Here is a 21,933-nt window from a genome sequence, read left to right on the forward strand (position 1 = left end):
AACGCATAAGTGACTCCCCTGATGTTGCTTATGTCCATGGGCGGCGATGACTGCTTTCTATCAGGCGGCTCGTCTGCTCGTTTGCTGCCTTTTCATAAAAAAAAATTGCTTATACAAAAATATTTTTGACGGATCTTTAATACTAACTAGGTATTCTTAGTACTCTTCCTTTGAGGGGCCAAATATTTTTTCTCAAACATGCAATGAAATGTTGTCTTTACGTTCCTTAAAATGGGCTGGGAAGTATCGCTTTTTGGGCGCAACAACTCGAGAGGACTGTAAAGGGATTTCATATTATTTTTCAGGCCTAGGCCTGCAAAGTAACTTTTTTTTATAAAATATTGTCCTTTAGAGCATTTTTTTTTTATTTCATTGTATGTTTGAGAAAAGCACTATACATGCCTCGGCGTGAAAACGGATTCCCGGCCTCGTATCCCTATCCGGCCTCGCTCGCACGCTCGCTCGGCCGTATATACCCACTTGGCCGGAAATCCTCATTTTCCCGGCCTCTGATGTAATGTACTATTGCAGATATTTTAACATTTATGTCAATCTATACACATGTACTTATTTACAAAATGTACTTAATATGGATGATAAGTTAACATTTTTACTGACTGTACTCAACAACAAATGAAATAAAACTATGGAAACGGATTAAATCGCGTATAATGAATTTAAAATTCATCCTGACGTTTCGAACTCTTTACAGCGTTCGTGGTCAACGGGTGACTCAACAACAAATATTAATGTGTCCGGAATTAGAACGTTCTTACTTTAGTCATGAATAAACTGACTTTTGAGTAGGTACTTTATATTTCTCTTTTTATTAAATTAAAGCTCGAAATGTTATGTACTTCGACCTTCGTGGTAATAGATTTTTCAGTACAGATGGTGTTTTTTTTACGCACTAGTGCGAGAAGTGGTTCATTATATGCCAGGTCGAAACTTCGGAGGCTCATCTGTACTGAAAAACGTCGTACGATACATGTGCGAAAAGGAAATTCGTAACTCGTGTCGATTTAAAACACTCCCTTCGGTCGTGTTTTAATTTATCGCCACTCGTTTCGAACTTCCTTTTTTACGCACTTGTATCGTAATGTACTATTTCATCACACTCGCTCGTAAACGGTGTTATTACATGCGTGCATACTGATACGTAATGAGCTATTTTACCGTCCGAGGGCGGTAAAGTGAATACCTGGATGGGGCCTTCCACGACCTATCAAAAACTACAAGATGGCGGACGAATGGTCCAAATGTCAGCGTAGGTATTTCAATACATTTAGTATAAAATTTGGTTATTACTTCGCGAGTGTGATGAAAAACATTGAGTATATCATGAGCGGCTGAAGGATTACGAACGAGAGGCTTTTAAAGCTCTTTCCGGCCTTAATTAATACACAATGTACTATTGATCTTGTAAAAATCCTTTTTCTAAACAAAGAATGAGTTATATTGACCCAAGGTGTAATGCTAATGACTTACAGTGTTGATGTTAATGTTGTAACGATGTTAGATCATGAAACTACTTTTGTTGATGTATGTAATATGGTAGAGAAGAAAATATTATGAATATAAAAATCAGTGTTTCATTGTAACAACCTACCCGTTATTTTAATAGTTAATATCAATTTTTGTAGAGTTGACTAGCAATCGAAAAGCATTTTCATGTAAAATGTTGCCAAACGGGACCATAAGGCTGGCCTGTCAAAAAGTAATCAGATGATTATGTAGAGCCAAGCTTCTCATTCTAAAATTTCCCTTTACATACTCGTGTATACACCTCAAAATATAGCTTGGCCGTTTCATTAGTAGACAAGAACAAGACGACACCATGCACTCTCTGGAAAAACTAATACCTCTGCCACACACTCGACGAACAGCGTGGGAAGTAGCGAGGGAAGAGGCAGAGGCATAGTCATCATATCAGCCCTTTATCGCCCACTGCTGAGCATAGGCCTCTCTTCTAGTACGCCACTTGTCCCGGTCCTGAGCTACAGAGGCATAGTGTGGCCGCGCTAATTCGTCATGCCGCTCGTCATGCCCACCGCTCCCTATTTTGTCAGTTTTTTGGCGCGAGTCAAAGGGCCGGCAACAACCTAGTGCGATAATCGCGCGAGTAGGGCAGTGTGTGGCCAGAGAGGGGAACATCGCGGCAGCGCGAGGAGCAGCGCGAAGGGCATAGTGTGGCAGAGGTATGTCGGTTTTTTCGCGCGAGTCGGAGGGCCGGCAACCACCTAGATTGCAGTGTGCGGCCGGATATAAAGTCGCGGCAGCGCGAGGGGCAGCGCGAGGGGCAGAGCGCGAGGGACAGCGCGAGGGGCAGCGCGCAAGGGGCAGCGCGCGAGGGACAGCGCGAGGAGCGTAGTTTGGCAGAGGTATTGAGTTAAGATTGGAAAGGGTATAAATGATAGGTATATAAAAATTCAAACTCATGAACTAATTTTAATTTAATAATTTACATTATATACTTAATCACATCACTCTCATCATTTGGTTTATTGGAGAAAATTCTTTGGTTTAAAAGAATTCGAAAGACTAGAAGTTACATCTAGATATAATTATTATACAGCACAGTGTTTATTTGTAGGTAAGTATTGATCATAGGTACGAGTACGTGTAGTATCAGCGTCATAGAAATGTTATCATTAACTATTTTTTTTAAATAATATCATGCCTGTCAAGGAGCAAATCTCTCAAAACAATCAGATAAGCAACCATTCAGCTACTTAGGAACACATTTAATTAAAACAAACAAACAAAATTAAAAAATACATAAACCATACACAAATATCGGTCACAGTTCTCTACGAGAAAAAATTTTCGACACCAATGATGGTTGATGCCTTCAGTGTACCAATTACATCAACCATGACACTTTTACATTTACAGTTATTTGCCAAAATAATTATGTTACTCTTCGATGGCCGCAAAACTTCATAAAAAGCTCTGGCTACTGAATATCGTCTTGTGGCAGGTAACCCTTAAAAACATAACCGTAACATTTTCATCTGATATTAAAATAGAAATCGGCCATTATTGTAGATGAGACATAAGGACCCGATGTAGAACGTCACTTGTTTGTTTGCTGTTCTGTTCTGCACGGTGGGTGCACTGAGAGAAAATACAACCAGTTTTCATGTTCGTTCAACAAGTTTTTTGGTTAAAATAGCGCCTAAATACGTGCTCTTTGGTTCAAACAACAAGCTACTTGTCATTTGAATCGGCAATATATTTGAATCAACAAGTCGATTTTATAAAAACAACCTGACACATATTGTTTTAAACATACGTTTGGCTGATTCAAACGGATAAACCGCAACAAGTCGAACTTGTTAAATTCACAATGAAAATTTCTCTCAGTGTGGTATTTTAGAATTAAAACCTGACCAGAAATTTATGATTGTCAAAAGGTCGCTGTTATTCTGGTGTATGGGGTGACAGTCCAGAAGAAAATAGTCCCAATGAAATTTGTCAACATGGCTCGTAGTGTTTGCAGGCGCAGCACACTAGTTGGATAAACTTTATCGCATATGTGCGTCCCTATCGCACTTACGAATAGTGCGAAAAGGACGGGCAGACGTTACATCGTTTATCACTCGACCGTGCTTGCCTGCCAGTGTGCGTAGCCGAATGCACAAACGCTCACGATAATATCTCTTTCGTAGCTATCTATATCTATCGCTCTTGCGTATTGGGCGACAGAGCTAGACCGCATTTCTGCGGAGTTTCGGTGGCATTTCGCGTCGCAGAAATGCCATTCGGCTACGTGTGCTGCATGGGTGCGTAGCCGAATGGCACAAACGCTCACGAAACGAAACGCTAGTAGATATCTATCCCTATCGCTCTTGCGTATTAGCGCGACAGAGCCGGACTACGTTTCGATTTCGTTTGGCGTCGGAGAAATGCCATTCGGCTACGTGTGCTGGGCAGGCTTTATTGTAAAGGTGTGAAGTTACTCGATCATGATCTCGATGTGCACGGAGCCCATGCCCTCGTGGCGGTCGTACTTGATGTTGTGCGCCCACGCACGGCACTCCACGTTGATCAGCGTGCCGGCTGCAACAAACAAGCAGATCATTACACCTACAATATGTAGGTACCTACTAATTGTCCGTGAAGGGGGCCGATTTTTGAGTATCACTGTCACTAAAATACCGGTTGAAAACGGTGAATTGCCTACTATTTTCAGTGACAATTTTCTGAATTCGAACGCCGTGAGATTCAAAAATCGGCCCCCAGTTGAGCGGAGTGATGCATTTGCACCACGCATAAACTTCTAACAAGTTTAGTTTAGATTAAAAATGTGGTCACTCTACAGAACCACGGTCATAATGTTAAATACACAATCAGTTTGAAAGGATGCTTCATGATTCTCAAATCTCAGCAGGCAGTTTACTAATACACTCTACCAATTACTTTCAGGCCTCATCAGGGGCGGCTCACTCCGCGATCCTTTCGCCGCGCTATAAGTACATGCCGGCGGCCGCGAGTTCGCGGCCCATTCAGTGGCGACGACCTTCGCGCGGCGCAATAGAATTCAATGTCGTCTGCACGCGTGCGGTCCGTTTGTTAATGTAGGTAAGAATTTAGAATGGTGGCGTTTTGCGAACATCAAAGGAGTGAGCCTTCTGTACTTGTACTATTATATATTCTGTGGCCTCGTGAAGTGCGCAGCCACCAGCGGGCTTAGGTATCCATCTTGGTTGGTGTGAACTAGTATCCTGGGAACCCTCGCTTAGGCAGGTACTGGATGAGGCCGATGTTCTCTCGGTCAGTAGACCTTCCATCATAACTTACTCTTTGGCCTCATGAAGTGGACAGCTACCAGCGGGCTGAGGTAGCCATCTTGATTAGTGTAAGGGAAGTAGTATCCCGGGAACCCTCGCTTGGGCAGGTACTGGATGGGGCCTATGTTCTCCCGGTCTGCTGGATTCTCGCCCTGGCAGGACACCCACACCATGTTGAGCTGTGGAGAATAAGGTGAAATGCTGAGAAAAGTAAACTTGGCTGTTGTTGTTAAATAAAATACACTCCAAACGCTTTATTGTGCCACCTGACTGAGGATAAATATTTTTATAGTGCATACCATGTAGGCAGATTAGGCTTCTATTGTAAAAAAAAAAGACTGTTGTTGTTTAAAATTCAAATGCTTTATGTCATGTAGGCAGATTAGGCTTCGATTGTAGACTTATTCATGTATATCTGACTCCAAAAAAAAACATAATAAGTAAGAGTACACATTTATCACATTATCTTCTTGATCTTCAGACAATTAGGTATGCCGAGTGCATGGGTATATGTACAGTTTAGTCTTGAATTTTATTTAGTGAGTTCTAAAACCGTAGGAAACATGATTGACTTTTATGAATAAATACGAATTGAACTCTGTAGCCATCTTATTTAATCTAATTTACAGTCTGACTTCCTTTTCACCATCAAGCGAAAAGCACTGTTGCTGCGTCAGCCATCCCACGCAAGTCTAAATCATGCAATGAATCAAACTTCTACTAAAAGGGCACTGGTTTGAAGTGCCTTTTTCTGGTTTCATCCGGACTCAGCTAGCAGGATGCACATCAGGCTCGTTATCAAATCATCTTTCATGAGAGCGAGCTGCTCTCACATCGATCTCGTGAAAGATGGTTATAACAACGCGTCTGGGCTTCGAAGATTTCTTGTAGTCCCTGTATTAGTTTTTGTTTTCATTTGTATAAACCTACAATAAAGATTACAAACCTACAATAAAGACCACCCTCTAGTATCCTTCCACCTCCGAACGCTATTTTACAGTTTAGTCAATAATTTTAAGGTCACGATAAACTTAAAGTAAGGGCACACCTCGGATACTGGCCATCAAATATAATTATGAAAGAGGCGCGTTCCAAGCACACATTCTAAGCTTGTGTAGGTGAACGCGTACCATGCTTGTATGAGTGAGATATGACAGATCGCGTAACCGAAAGCGGGTGGGGGGCACTTTCAGCGGGGAGCGGAAGTGGCCATACTATACGATAGAACTTTAATACCAAACGATGGTAGCCTAGCGGTAAGTACGTGCGACTTTCGTTTCGGAGTTCGCGGGTTCGAACCCCGGCTCGCACCAATGAGTTTGTTTGAATGAGGCGCTTTTCGGTGAAGGAGAACATCGTGTGGAAACTAATTATCATAAAGGTCTAGTTTACCCTTCGAGTTGGAAGGTCAGATGGCAGTCCCTTTCATAAAAACTAGTGCCTACGCCAAATCTTGGGATTGGTTGTCAAAGCGGACCCAATGCCGGGATAACGCAAGGAGGAGGAGGAGTACTCTTCATTATTATACTGTAGTAAGGGCGCAGCGTGGTACGGTCATGTTATGCGGAGGGATGAAAGTCATGTTACGAGACAAGTATTTCGGCTGAATGTGGAAGGAGAAAGCAGGAGAGGAAAGCCAAAGAAAAGGTGGATGGACTGTGTGAGATATGATATGAAACAAATGCGGCCGGATTCTGACCTGCGACCTCTGGCCTTGCCGGGACCATCCCGCTCACAACTGCGCCACGGAGGCCTGCTGGATGCGTGCGAATTTATCCATGCTTTCATGCATGCTATAACGCTACCCTAAGACGGTTTAGCATTGAGGGAAGGCATGGGTAAATTCGCACGCGTCTAGCAGGTCTCCGTGGCGCAGTTGGGACCGTGATGGCCCCGGCAAGGCCAGAGGTCGCAGGTTCGAGTCCTGACGGAGGTGTGAAATTTTCCATTTTCCTTTAATTTAAAAATATGCAATATCGCTCTCAGACGTTTCTGCATGATAAAATACAAATTGGGATAAGGGCAAGCGAATCAAACTATAAGATGACAAAATCATAGCAATAAAGATGATGAAACTTTATGCTGCAGCAGTTACGGAAATGTGTTTGCAGATTCTTAAGTTTTTCTCTTTGGTGGCCCAAAGACTTTGTTTAGAACTAAACTCTTTTGGTTTCTTGCACAATCCACGTCGTATTTCTACAACGGGTACTTACATTTTGTTTATCAAACGCTGTCATATTCCTGATATAGTTTTTCAGGTCTTCAGGCATGTCTTTGGGCAGATGATCAGAGTTGTAGGACTTCCAGCTTTAGCTTTTATCCAATCTCTTGTAGCCTATTTACATATTCCTACTACATCTTCATGCCTTCATTCAGCAGAACAGTTGAAGACCCACGGGTTTTTATCATCTTACAGGTGTATTTTGCTAAATACTTACATTTTGTTTATCAAAAGCTGTCATATTTCTAATATGGCTCTTCAGGTCTTCAGGCATGTCTTTGGGCAGATGGTCAGAGCTGTTGTAGTAGTTCGGCTTCCAGCCGTAGATCTTGTTAAGCTTGAGGAAGACGCAGGGAGTCGACTTGTTGTAGGCGAAGTTGTTGGACTCGACGCAGGGGAACCAGGCTGGGGCGTTTATGTCCACGTCGCATACCTGTAAATATATATGACACAGTTCAAAACAAAGAGCTTCTTGGAACTTGTGTACTAATCATAGTAAGACGTATTCCTAATGGATTAAAGAGACATTCCAGTGTCAAAATATATCGACGCTGGAAAGGCTAATTGACTAACGTGCATTTTGCAAACTTTACAGGAGAGCCAATATAAACTTTTTTTTTTGGAAAAAAAATCATAACTTTTTGTTTATTTATTATACAATAAAATGACGTACTACGAAGTTGGAGGTATTTGTGTTGTTTATTTGATCAATATGATTGTATTCCGATATATGTACGTATTTACGAAATAAAGACCACGTTAGACAATTGTCATTTTTTCAAAGTCAGGATAAAGGTCTAAACACCATATTCATAGTTTTTTAGGGAACGGATACTTAACTTATGCGACTATTAGCTTTAAAACCCAACCCAAAAGAACATAATAATAAGACGTTTCAAACAAAACTAGAATCGAAGAAAATGCATAACAGCCACTAGCTAATATTATGAAACACTGGTATAACCGCTTAAAAGGCACTTCACCAAAAACTAACACCTGTTTTTAGATGAGATGTCATGCTGAAAACTATTGTATTTCTCATGAAAGAATCTTTAATTAAGTTAAACTTATTTGTGCAGGCAACAGCAAAAGTAAGTGATCATTATTCGATTGTAGACCTTATTATATTATGAAAAGGAAGATGGTCAACACTTACTTTTGCTGTTGATTGTACGAAAATAGACATAGGTTTCTACTGTTGCACCTTCGACGCTCTGCTGCCACCATGTAGTGAAAAAGGCGTAAAAATGTGTGTATGTGAGTATGTATATATTTTAAATATTCTGGGGGCAATCTGATACAAATCAACAAAGCCCCAAACTAAGCAAGGCTTGTATTATGGTGTGATGGGCGACGATATATATAGGTACTTACTAATGTAGATAAATGTAGGTAAATACGGTACCTACTTATATACATACAAATAAACGCCCTCACCGGGATTCGATTCCAGGGCCTCCAACTTAGTAGGCAAAGTTTTTTTTTTTTTTGTCACTAGTCAAGGTCAACTAGGTCAACAAGGTAACCGTATTCACTACAAGTACTACAACATTGAATCTCAAGATCTCCATACTATCTGACCCGTTTCCTTTGACCAGTGAGTTATACACGGGACAGTATGAAAACAAACTTATAGGTACTTTCAAAATAAACAATAGAAAGGTACTCGTAAATATTATTAGTAAGCTTAGCGTTTGTGTTAAAAAGAGAAAGGAACATAAATAAAACGACTTATTACTTAAATATAGGTTCGAGTATCATTATTACTTTATACAATTAAAATTACGTATAATAATAATTAAGGAATACACAAAACAAAGACTTGAAAATGAAAATGAATTATTTATTTTTCAAGTAGGCATATTACAATGCGCATATGAACGTCAAATAAATCTACGCCGGCTCTAACCCTACGCCTCAGCCTCGAGAAGATTTCAGTCCCCCCTCAGTTGGGAGGGGGCCACTTCTTTTCAATACATTACATCTTATAATTAAAATGCATTAAATAACAAGATAAAATTTAACATGCAAAAGTATTCATCAAAAAAAATTAATAGACTAGGCAGGTACTCTATGGAAATTAATTTCAATAAATTATATTGTAGTTTAATAATACGTCGTTCTTCTTCAGAGAAAACATATCAAATTGTCACAGAAGAAAAAGATAATATAAATCTCAATACTATAAACAAAAATTCTTTATTACCAAAACATACAAACCATCATCCAAATCCTCAGCGCAGGCTTCGTCAAATCAATCAATCTTCGTCAATCTCAATATCATTAAATATGTACAAATTCAAATTCAAAATATATTTATTCATGTAGGCCTAGTTACAAGCTCTTATGAATAGTTCATTACATATATATTATGATCTTACAAAACATAAAATATTTTATGTGCTTTCTTATCTGAACTGTGTCCTCTACACATAATACAATTATTTTAATTGCTATTTGTTTTTTGCAGTTTCTGGTTCGGGCCATGCATGTTTATATTGTTTATCTATTAAATAGTCCTCGACTCTGTAATAAGCCTTTAATATCAATGATTTTTTTAAGTAGTTCTTAAGAGCTGGGAGGGGTAATCTCAAAACAGTGTAAGGTGAACAAATGATTTCTGTACTTTGCGGACACGAAATTTCTTTATGGCAAGCTCATTTTTGTTTCTAGTGTTATAATTATGGATATCAGAATTCTTAGTGAAACAGTCTAAATTCTTAACAACATAAATTATACTATCATAGATGTTTTGGAAAGCTACAGTTAAGATATTAATTTCTTTGAAAAGTTCTCTTCGCGTGTTCCTAAGTTGTAAATAGAACGAATGGCTCTCTTTTGTAATACAAAAATAGTCTGTATGTCAGCTACTTTGCCCGAAACCAGAATACCATATGACATTAAACTGTGAAAATAACTATGATACACTAGGCGAGCTGTCTTAACATTAGTCAGTTGCCTGATTCTCCTAACGGCGTATGCGGCTGAACTTAATTTGTTTGCTAGTTTTCTTATATGAAGAGTCCATTTTAGATTTTTGTCCAATGTTACCTCTACTTACCTCTAAACACTCCGAAATGAATGATCGCCACAATTACGCACGATAGCTGTCACGTCTTAACTCGAGTAGCACTAAGCGTTGACTAAAGAGTCGCCCGCCCCTTTCCCCCTTGTAAAATGTTTACGCTCAAGGTCAGTTTTTGGTTTTAAAATACCTAATACGCATTACGCTATGACTGAAGAGTTCATTTAAATTCACTAACGTAAATTAAAATATAATTATTCGGTCAGGATATTGGACTATTAAATGTAATTTTTATTTACCAAAGACAAGTAAAATGGATTAAAGGAGAATGTTGTGTTATTAATTTCTAGGATATTTGCTTAAACCACCTAAGCCACTATTTCGCCGGTTGGGATAAACGGCTAACGTGCAGTTTTTGACTGCCGCGGTTCTGGATAAACGGGTAACGTGCAGTTCTTTACTACCGCGGTTCTAGATAAATGGTTAACGTGCAATCATAACATTTTTTCATTCTGGTAAAATGACTTATAAACTAAAACACATAAAATTACATTAAACGAAATTGACTAACATCCAAACAAGTGTTTCTGGCGTTAACATATAGCCAGTATCTCAATAATTTGTCAAAAAAAGTGGCTTGTTAGAGAAAATGTTTTTAGTAAATTGCCTTTATCCAAATTGCTAACAAGCCAAAAAAGTCTTCAGATCGTTTTGAAACCTGGCTCGTTAGACGCAGAAAAAATCGCTGATTCCAATGATGTATATAACTCAATATGCCCAAAAATGGTCTGTTAGTCAATTAGCCTTTCCAGCGTCGATATGAAGATAATCTGTAGAAAAAATTCGGGAGAGTGCTAGGAAAACGATGTTGAGTGTTAATAGTGTTTAAGGTACTTATAAGATTTTTAGCAATAGGATTATTCGGAATATTGTTTGTACCTTTCCTGGTGGAGGTGGCTGTTTGTCGCACGTGTGTGTGTTGCGTCCCGCTCCAACTTTCTTATTGTCTCGTTTGTAAGCTGAAGAAAGAAATAGATTTTTGTAGTGAATTTAGTATGAAATTCAAACGATTTGTTGGGTAACTTCTCTTCGTATGTTACTATCGTTAAAAATTGAGTCTTGCTGGCTGAAGCTTGTGAGGTCCTATCACATTTTAGATAACACTATAATTTACCTAGCTAGTCAATTATTTCCAAAAATTTAGTACTCTTCCTAGTCATAGCCAGAGATAACGTGTAAAACATTAAATTACAAGCTCACCTTCCAAAAAACTCTTCATCTGTTTAACCCAGAACTGCTGGCTGCCCATATCGTTGCCCTTGTACCAGATGACGCTACTAGCGACATCTGAAGGTGTGGGCCTGAAGCCAAGCCCTGGGTTGGTTCCGATGATGCTCTTCTCGAGCTGCCACATGGGCTGCCTTGCGTCCAAGAGCTGGAGGAAGGTCCACATGCAGATGGCCACCAGGATGGCCAGGGCGGAGTAGAAGATGAAGTAGAATAGGGCTATCTTGGCTGCGGAAGAGATTTGGTAAATGTTAATAGGCTACTAGACTCTTATCGAATTTGGCACAAGAAATGATTGTTTCCTGTAGTATTTGACATAAGAAACCAATTTTTATAGATTTTGGGTATTAAAAGTGTATGGTGGCTACGTATTTTCGATTAAAAATGTGTGTAATATTTATTTTAACTTTGGCCACCGAAAACGCTGTCAGACGTGTAGTGACGTGATAGAACCTAACTTAACTTTATGCCGAGTCAATCACTGACATGATGAACTTAAATGTCAGAAAATTTTGTGCTCAATTCGATTTACGTCATGCGCAGACAATCAGACTATAGATTAACATGGCTAATGATGTTTTTGCCTAATTAAGTTAAAGTAAACTTTATAAATGTTTTTTTTAGTTTTCAATTCGTAATAAAATATGGTAGTATTTTTTTTCGGTTGAGGGTTAGGGGTAATTAAAAAAAGGTCAAGTAGCCTATTGCTCGTATAAGATATTACAAGCAAAATATTATTATTCAAATTAAAAGGTAGAACATGTGCAGAAAGAGAATTTTAAAGAAAGTTGTTAGATGTATGGGGTCTAATAGATTCCACCACTCTTCTCTTTCGAACAGAAACATACTCTATATGAAGGCAAAAAGGGTACAATCTTCGTCACGAGTCGTTTTTGGCGCAAAAGCTAGATTTGCATTCATTGACTACTTTCTTTTCCTTATTTTGCTTTAGGGATTTTCGTTTCTAAACAAAATAACTAATTTGGTGACTTATTAATATTGTTATTCAATTGTAAAAGTTTTAGAAATAAAATTTTACGCGTATCTATGACGATATCGATGTTGTGTTCGACTGTTCATAGGCATTATAAACGCGCCTATCAATTTATTGTGTTACATAATGTCCTAGTCCGACATAATAAGAAATAGTTATTTGTTATACAAGGGGAAGCGATTGGTTCGAGAACAGAATCCTGAACTTGCGAGTTTTTTAACACACGAGAAGTAAAATACATTTGCACCCGAGTGTAACACAAAACTTTTCCCCTCACTATAATAGCGAGGAAACTACAACGCAAAAAGTGCGTTTATCACTGCTTCCAGTAGTTCCACAGGTGGTAAATCATCTTTATTACTAGATTTACCTACTTTTATCAATTTTAAAGCAGTTAATTTGACTTTATTCAAGGTCAAATTACTTTACCCACTAGTGGATAAAATGCGTTTTTACCCGCTGGTATTAAAGGACAAAACACGTGTTTCCGAGCTAGTGAGGGGAAAATGTTATAAATACACATCAACCTAGTATAATCCAGTTCTCATTGTTAGGAGACCAATTCTATAGTCATATTCTACTCTGTATTTGACATTTCAAAAACGGTCAAGGTTAACCAATGAATACTTAAATTGATAGATTGACTGTCAACTGTTTGTTGTTCAGTACTAGGTTCTGTAAATTTGGTTACTAGTGTTTAATGTTGGTGTTAATGATAAGGTCGCTTATATGCTTAAGTAGGTAGATATATATTTTTGAGTTATTAGATGTAGGTAATAAATCGAATCATAGAAACGATTTTCGAATTTTTTGTAGTTAAGTATTTAGAGTAAGAGTACCTACTTAAGTGTGTATTTGATTTTTATTGTAGGTAATGCCCCGTGTATTTTGTATTTCATAAACCTATTTGTTGTTATGTAAATACCTAAATAGATTTTACGGTTAAAAACAAGAAGAACAAGTTACTCTGATTATGTGAAAAACGAAGCTTAATTGTATGTTATGTACTGAAATTCGGGGAATTCGAAACTCGTATCGATTTAAAGCACTCTCCTGCGTCCTCTTTTCCGCACTTGTATCGTAATGTACTATTTTGGTATTCAGATTTTTCTTATCAAATCCGAGACTATGGTCACATCTCGGACACTGGCGAGCAAATATATGAAAGAGGCGCGATCCTAGCACACATTCTAAGCTCGTGTAGGTGAACGCGTACCATGCTTGTATGAGTGAGATATGACAGGTTGACTGTTCGCGTTTTTGACAGGTGGTAACTGTGAGGTAACCGAGAGGGGGTATTATATATGTATATATGAGGAGTGCCTTTTCAAAAGGGCTTATTTCCATTTTTTCTTTTTTTTTAACTATGAATGCAGTTTTTCTTAGCATAGAAAATTACGCGTTGTTTTGAGATAAAAGTTCAAAAAGTCTCGCCTTGATCTTTAAAAAAAAGATTAACATCAAAGTTTAGAACACATTTTGAAAAATGTGTAATGATTATTTATGTGGATAAACCAATGTATGTAGTACAACAACATTCATATCAACTAACGTTAATACAAAATCCAAAAATAAAATAAAACTATTTTAAAATAATAACATTTACGCTAAAAGGCCACATCAAAAGGGCTTAATTCCCAAAAGTTCGCATCAAAAGTGCTTAATTCTCAAAAACATATGGTAATTAAATATTTATTTAGGTACACATGTTACGTTTGATGTAATCATAGCATTAACGTCAACTTACAATATTACAATTTTGCAAATTCAATATTTATTTCAAAATCAATACTAAGGAATTATGTTTTTCTCGATTTCCCTTATAGTTTCGCCATGTCTGTCTGTCCGTCCGTCCGTCCGTCCGTCCGTCCGTCCGTCCGTCCGTCCGTCCGTCCGCGGAAAAAAGTTCAAAGTGGATATAAGCCCTTTTGAAAAGACACTTCTCATATGTATTAAGAGTTTAGGCAGTTTTTAGCTTAAAAGAACAGTTTCGGTCGAAGCTTCGGTATTGGCCCAAAAACTTCTAATGCTTTTAGCGGGGAGCGGGAGTGGCCATACTGTACGATAGTACTCTTTGTTATACTGTGCTATGGTTTTGAGTTTATCCAGCTAAAATTGAATAAAATAGTCCCCATTGGGTTACGCTACGCGTGTCCAAAAAGCGGCGGAGCATGAGAAGTGCTCGTCTCGTCGGCAGGAAGAGCTCGTTGGCTCAATTGCGCGGATCCGGCGCGTGCGCCACTTTACCTCAAGGATTACAGTTCTAAGATTCCGAAACCTTGTCTTAAATACTGGATACTAGAATGACAGTTTGATTGCCATATGTCTCGTCTTCGTCAGTGACAATATAGGTACCTATGGTAAGAAAAGCAAAACAATCCTAAGTTAAGTGATGACTTCAGAGCAATAATAGGGATTTCGATAGCTAAATTAAAGCCAGAAGTACGAGTATGTTAAAATTATTATTTATAAGCTTTTGCTCGCAGCTTTGCTCATGTTAGAAAGAGACAAAAAGTAGCCTATGTCACTCTCCATCCTTTCAACTATCTCCACTTAAAAAATCACGTCAATTCGTCGCCCCGTTTTGCCGTGAAAGGCGGACAAGCAAACAGAACCACACACTTTCCCATTTATAATATTAGTATGGATTAACAATATTGACATAATTAACTTTTGAATAGTTAATGTTGGTTCTGAATCATTCGCTTATTAAAAAGGTATTTAAGTGGTAATCTCAAGTTAAAACATTTACCTACTAAGCATAACATTAATTGATTGTTGATTGTAAAAATAATAAATAGTGTTAATAGTTGTCGTAACTTGCCTATAGGTGTCATGCTCTTTAAATTATTTATCTCACTGACCCTACATTCGCGAGTTTCTGTTTTGCCTATGATTGACTGGTAGAAAATGCCTTAAGGCATTAAGTCCGCCATAGGTACTTTTTTAACTATGCAATAAAGTTTAAATAAATAAATAACACATATGTAGTGTACGAGTATTTTGAACTTTACGGCTGAAAAAACATTACATCTATAGTCAGCTGGGCGGGACAAATCACGGCAGATCAGGGTGGCTAGCCGAATGGCACAAACGCTCACGAAACGCTCACGAAACGAAGCGCTAGTAGATATCTATCTCTATCGCGCTTGCGTATTGGCGCGACAGAGCCAGCGGCGTATCGCTTTCGTTTGGCGTCGGAGAAATGCCATTCGGCTACGGGGCCTGGCAAGGGCCACGCAAGCGCGATAGAAATAGATATCTACTAGCGCTTCGTTTCGTGAGCGTTTCGTGAGCGATTGTGCCATTCGGCTAGCCACCCTGGTCAAGGCCAGATACTTATTACTGAACGGTTACCGGTCACAAAAACCGGGAGTCATTCACTTCACAGGGGGCATTCAAATGTGGATGTCTAGATTCTACTGGATCGATGCTTGATATTGTTAGGAAAGAAATTGCTCGTTTATTTTTGTATAGGTTAAATAGGTTTTAGTTTAGGCAGGTTTTAGCTTAAAAGAACAGTTTCGGTCGAAGGTTCGGTATTGGCGCAAAAACTTCTAATACTTTAAGTCATGCTGATTTTCCCAGAGTATTTTAATTGCCTATGATACGGACTGGTGGGAAACAGGCTAAGACTGGAATACGTGGAAAGGGAAGGGATCGAGAGGAATTTGCCCAGCAGTGGGACGCTCAAAGCTCATACAATTAAATTTTAATTGTGAAGGCTGGAAGATATAATTTTGCCTTTTTATGATGCCAAAAGGTCCTATAGAAACCCGTCTCCACGTGACACTGAAGGACGAACTACAGTGTTTCTTTCAGTGCTTGCGAAGCTCTGCCTCCATATTGAAGCTCGAAACTGGAAACTAGCTTTAATAACGAGCTCACATTCGCGATTATCAGTCATGAGGATGACAAGAAGAAGATAAACATTCAGATATCAAAACATCAAAAGAGATGCAACTAAAACTAGGTAAAATCTTCGAATGGTGACGAGCTAAGAATTTCACCACCCCCTTTCTTCCTGTGTGGGTCTAAGAATTCAACTGTGAGATATGTATGTGTTAAATTGTGGCGTAGGCGAGAGTCTGGCCACCTGTTATTGCAATGTCACAATTTTTTTTTTTCTTAACCCCTTAGTTGCCAAGAGTGGCACTGAAACTTGAGTAGTTTCAAGTGCTCAGGCTCTGCCTAACCCTTTATGGAACTACAGGTATGTAAAATTTTGTAAAGGACAACTTACACCAACTGCTCCCAGTCCTGCCGCAGAACTGCCTCGTCTTGGGGTTCCAGATGAACCGCTTGACCTTCTGCCCGGCGGTCAGCGTGGGCTCCTTAGTCTTGTAGTACAGGTTGAACCTCTCCAGGCTGTTCAGGTCTGACGGACGTTTCTTCACCGTCATCTTGGCTTGTGGTCCGTCCTGTAACAGAAGAAAAGTTTTAGCATTTATTGTAGGTAAGTTCGGATCACTATTCACATTCCTTAATGTAATTTAAAAATGTATAAACATATTTCGACATATAACTACGAATACTAATATAATAATTTTAATTTTAATATACAATATAATAATTATGTACCCAATCGCTCCGTGCGAGCTGCCGTTTTCGGGGACCCATATAGTGAGTTGGCGAGTCACCGCCTGTCTATTTTGTCATGTTTTATAACATATGAGCAAGGCAGGTGCCATAGTATTTCCGATAGTACCGGTGACCAATCCACCAGCAACTCAACCTAATAGCCCGGTTTCTTTATGTACCTTTTTCTTACAATAGTTCTACACTAACCGGGGCTTGTCCTTGGGTGCAGTGCTATAGTGCGGAAAGGGATAATCGCCGGTTAGTGTCACATTACATTAAGATTAAATTGTCTTAAAGGGCCTCTGCGCTGTTGGTTTCGGCCCCACGCACGCCTCCCAAAAGTCCGGGACCCCATGGTCCCGAGAACTGGAATGTACCTTAATCAATTGTGACGTGTAATATGTAACTATATTATAAATAAATGAGTATGAGTACGAGTATGATATTGACGACCGGGTGGCCTAGCACGCGGTGACCCTGCCTGCTAAGCCGCGGTCCTAATTCGAATCCCGGTCAGGACATTTATTTATATGATGAGCACAGCACAGATCCTGAGCCATGGATGTTTTCTACTTATGTTTAAAGTATTTGTATATTATAATCGGACAGTTGTGCGTCATTTAAGTATGACATTTTTGGAATAATGCACCTTATGTTGTTAGAATGACGCCCAGTTGTCCGATCTCTGATTATAATATAATATATCGTTGTCTGAGTAGGTACCCACAACACAAGCCTTTTGAGCTGACCGTGAAACTCAGTCAATCTGTGTAGAAAGTCCTATAATATTTATTTATTTTTGAAATACTTTTTTAACCCCCGACGCAAAAACGACGGGGTCTGTCTGTCTGTCTGTTTGTCCGTCGGTCTGTGTGTGTGTGTGTCTGTCTGTGGCATCGTAGCTCTCGAACGGATGAACCGATTTTGATTTAGTGAGTTAGTTTTAGTGATTTAGTGTTCTTAGCCATGTTTCATGAAAATCGGTCCACTATGTCGCGGTCGGGGGTTTTTTCAAAATTTTAATTTTGTGGTTAGGTTATTATCGGACTTTCTCGTAAATGTCAAACTTTGTCACTGAAGTCAACGCAAGACATGACATTAAATAAAATCTACATCTCGTGTTGCTGTGGCAAAGTGTAAAGTGGCACAAATTTTAAATTCCTTGTTCGTAATTCATAAATTGATTGAACAGGAAATTAATCGCTTCTTACACTCGTTAACATGAATGTAATTTGGTCATACATAACTCCTTTTTTCTCAGTTAAATATTTTAAATTCGGTTTTGGGAACTTCTTTTTAACCCGCGACGCAAAAACCACGGGGTGGTTTAAGTTTGACGTGTCTGTCTGTGTGTGTGTGTGTGTGTGTGTGTGTGTCTGTCTGTGGCATCGTAGCTCTTGAACGGATGAACCGATTTAGATTTCGTTTTTTTTTCTTTGAGAGCTGAATTAGTCGGAAGTGTTCTTAGCCATGTTTGATAGAAACCAGTCGACTATGTCGGGGTTTTTTTTTTTTCATTTTATAGGAAATTATCGTAACGGCCAGCATAAACTGTCACTGAAGCCAACGACAAGACATTATATTAAATAAAATCTTGATCTCGTGTTGCAGTGGCAAAGTGTACGAGGGTCATGCCAAAAGAAATTAGATACTCAAAATTTACATACTTTATTCTTTATTACAGCTATCTATTTTTTCGAAGTATTCACCGTGAACACGTATACACGTTTTCATCCGTCTAAACCACTTAGAAAATACCGATGACCACTCTTCTTTAGACACCTCAGAAATTTCGTAATTATACGCAGCCAACGCATCTTCTTTGTTCTCAAATCGCCTTCCTTTTAATTTTTCTTTAATTTTAGGAAAAAGATAAAAATCACAGGGGGCTAGGTCAGGGGAATATGGGGGGTGGGGCAGAATAGTCACGTTTTTTGAGCTGAAATAGTCAAGTGTTCTAGCGGAAGTGTGCGGGGCAGCGTTGTCGTGGTGCCAGAGCAGGTGCCGGGTTCCTGACTTCGGCCGCTTGGCACACCAAGCTGACAGTACTCTTGGGGCACAAACTGTCACATACCATTCTGAATTAACTGTCTTTTGATCTTCTAGCACTATTGTAGCAATATGTCCCGTCTTGTAGAAAAATGAGGCAACCATTTGTTTTTGTGTGCTTCGGGTTCGGCGACATTTTGTTGGCGTCGGCTCATCTTCAAAACACCATACTGTGGACTGTCGCTTTGTTTCGGGATCGTAGTTATATAGCCATGTTTCGTCACCTGTAAGTATATCATATACGTTTTTGTTCTCGCCTGCGTCGAATTTATCTATCATAAATTTGCATCAATCCACGCGACGGTCTTTCTGTAAATCGGTGAGCTTGTGCGGCATCCATCTTGAACAACGCTTATGAAGAGACAGTTTACTATGAATTATAGTTTGCAATGCTGCTGATCCAATGCCCAGTTCACGCTCGAGCTCTACATATGTAATTCGTCGGTTCGCACGAATATTTTTTTCCACAGTCTTTACATTTTCTTCAGTGACTGCGGTTGGCGGCCGTCCGGTCTTCGCCTCATCTTCAAAGCTCCCCCGTCCTCTTTTAAATTCAGCAAACCAATTGAAAACAGTTGCACGTGAACACGCAGACTCTCCAAAAGTCGAGACTAAAAGTTCAAAATACTCTTGAGGTGTTAAACCTTTTTTAAAGTCATAATATATCATAACACGAAAATCACGTCGAGTAAGCTCCATTGTTGCGGAAAATTCCCGCCAAAATTATTTAGAAAAAAATAATTAAAAAAGGAATCCTAAGAATTTCCAAGTGTTCCATTTTTAAATTTATAAGCAGATGACCTACCTTTACATTGGTGTATAACTGGCCAGTATCAATCAAATGACCATGGAGTATCTAACTTCTTTTGGCATGACCCTCGTATAGTGGCACAACTTTTAAATTCCTTGTTCTTAATAGGTAAATAAGGATTAAGGATACTTACAGAAACGAAAAAAATTATCACTTCTCACACTGTTCATAAATGTTTGGTCGTTACTTCTTTAATGATTACATTATCATAAATTGGGAACTTCTTTTTAACCCCAACGCAAAAATGACGGGGTGTTATAAGTTTGACGTGTCTGTCTGTGGCATCGTAGCTCCTGAACGGATGAACCGATTTAGATTTAGTTTTTTTTGTTTGAAAGCTGAGTTAGTCGGGAGTGTTCTTAGCTTTGTTTCATGAAAATCGGCCCCCTATGTCGGGTCGGGGGTTTTTTCAAAAATTGTAATTTTGTGATTAGGTTATTAAGACGATACGGTAGGGGTCAATTCTCCATACAAACGCTCTCGACTATTTCCTCCCTGGTTTTTGAAGATAGAGCAATGATTTTTTTCAACACAGATTGTTATTATTTTTATCAGTGTCGGACCGTTTTGAATTTTGATATTCTACTTTTTAAAGACTCTAGAGCCAATCAAAAATTTCCAAAAACGGCCTTTTTCATTGTGGCGAAAAAAAAGGTGTGATACTCAAGATTGGTAACAACTAACCAAAAAAGCTAAACGGTCCGACATAGATTATTGCATTGTTATTCAGATTCTCAAATTTCGTTCCGATTGATTAAATTTTGAAGGAGGAAAGAGTCGAAAACGGAACCTCGATTTTAAAGATTTTTTTGAAATATCTTTTGACTGAGTTGTTGTTAAAGGACAATTTTTTTTTCGATAAATCTAGTTAATAAAACTTGTATATTTAACTAAAATTCCCAAGTTGAAAGGGGGGCTCCTTTCCATTTTAGCATTTTCGCTACCGTATCCTTTTAACGTCGGTTTTATTTTCATACGTCCTTGTAATAAAGTTAAAATGAACAGTTAACAATGATAATAATGATACTCTCTACATGTCAATTGTATTGCTTGTTGTTAGCCGTGATTGTTGCTCTCATTGCCTGCACATTTACACAATTTAAAGTTAAATAGACTATATAATAAACATCACGCTATCAATTGCCAATGTTGCAGTCCGATTGATACACAGTACTTTTAGCAGTATATAAATAGTTTTCACCGCAAGGAAACTGGCAAATATGACCAAATTTCAAAACAAAAAATAACACAAAATGTGGTTCAAAGGTGTTTCAATACAAAAAATATCTTAGCTTCTTAGTACTATGAGCAGAGATCGGACGGATTTGCGACATTCTTAGTGACTTACGTCATTTTAATGACTTTTAGTATGAGATGACGCACAAAAATCCGATCTCTGACTATGAGACAATGCAGGCAAGTATGGTCGCGCGATAAATGATAAAACAGCAGGCTGTCCCTATCGCACTTATAAATAGTGCGAAAGGGATGGCCTGATGTTATATACCATTTATCGCGCGACCATGATTGCCTGCCAGATGTTTTATCATTTACCTATCGCGCGACCATACTTGCCTGCCTAGAGGCTAAGATATCACTAGTCTCTGATTGGGTTGGAAATCAAAAGAGTGCGCTGTAATTTGCAGCAAATCAGAGTTCTAAGTTCGGGGCAAACTACCTCGTCGGTATATTATAAATCTGGGCCCGTATAGACGTTGGCGAAGTGACTTATCGATCACGCTCAAACTAGACTCCTTTACGTGAAATAACGTGTTTACATGAAATTTATACTAAAGGTAGTATAGACAGTATAGTGCGTAAAGTAGGTACTGACCTAGTACTCGTGTGAGATCCTGTGGGCAGCTGCGGCGCGACTGCGCGCGCGCAGGCGACGGCGCGGGGCAGGATAATAGGACGGTTGGCGCTGAAAGGAACCAGTTATGCTGAGATTCATCCCATAGATTTTTATTGTTAGTGCATTCCATGAACTATGTCTACCGTTGTCCCGTTCAAACGCGTATTTCCTAAAAATTGGCTAATTTAAGAGGATCTTTATCTAAGGCACTGCGCAGAATTTATCTTATCTACTGAAAAATGATTGCCTGCTTTAGACGCCGAAAAAAAAATCGCAACACACGAAATATGCGTTTGCACGGGACAACCCAACCCAAT

The 21,933-nt window shown here is 38.9% G+C and overlaps 1 protein-coding gene across 1 annotated transcript; it reads right to left on the reverse strand.

Annotated features, from left to right (window-relative positions):
• Positions 1 to 3,288: 3,288 nt before the first annotated feature.
• On the reverse strand, positions 3,289 to 21,686 carry LOC125227175 (sodium/potassium-transporting ATPase subunit beta-2-like). Its single transcript, XM_048131407.1, has 7 exons — positions 21,596 to 21,686; positions 16,564 to 16,741; positions 11,300 to 11,554; positions 10,979 to 11,058; positions 7,232 to 7,447; positions 4,804 to 4,972; positions 3,289 to 4,062 (listed from the first exon to the last, which is right to left on the reverse strand). Exons 2-7 carry the CDS (start codon positions 16,721 to 16,723, stop codon positions 3,959 to 3,961), a joined length of 984 nt encoding a protein of 327 aa, XP_047987364.1. The 5' UTR covers positions 16,724 to 16,741; positions 21,596 to 21,686; the 3' UTR covers positions 3,289 to 3,958.
• Between the last annotated feature and the right edge of the window lie 247 nt (positions 21,687 to 21,933).

Source organism: Leguminivora glycinivorella, chromosome 6 (genome assembly GCF_023078275.1).
Source record: "Leguminivora glycinivorella isolate SPB_JAAS2020 chromosome 6, LegGlyc_1.1, whole genome shotgun sequence".
Lineage (NCBI taxonomy): Eukaryota > Metazoa > Arthropoda > Insecta > Lepidoptera > Tortricidae > Leguminivora > Leguminivora glycinivorella.

Excerpts from the sequence above, each read along its gene's own strand:
- LOC125227175 (XM_048131407.1), bottom strand. The coding sequence starts at position 16,723 with ATGACGGTGAAGAAACGTCCGTCAGACCTGAACAGCCTGGAGAGGTTC. Across the intron at positions 11,059-11,299 it reads GATGAAGAGTTTTTTGGAAG|CTTACAAACGAGACAATAAG; the intron begins GTGAGCTTGTAA and ends TTCTTTCTTCAG. Across the intron at positions 4,973-7,231 it reads CAGCTTTTGATAAACAAAAT|CTCAACATGGTGTGGGTGTC; the intron begins GTAAGTATTTAG and ends TATTCTCCACAG.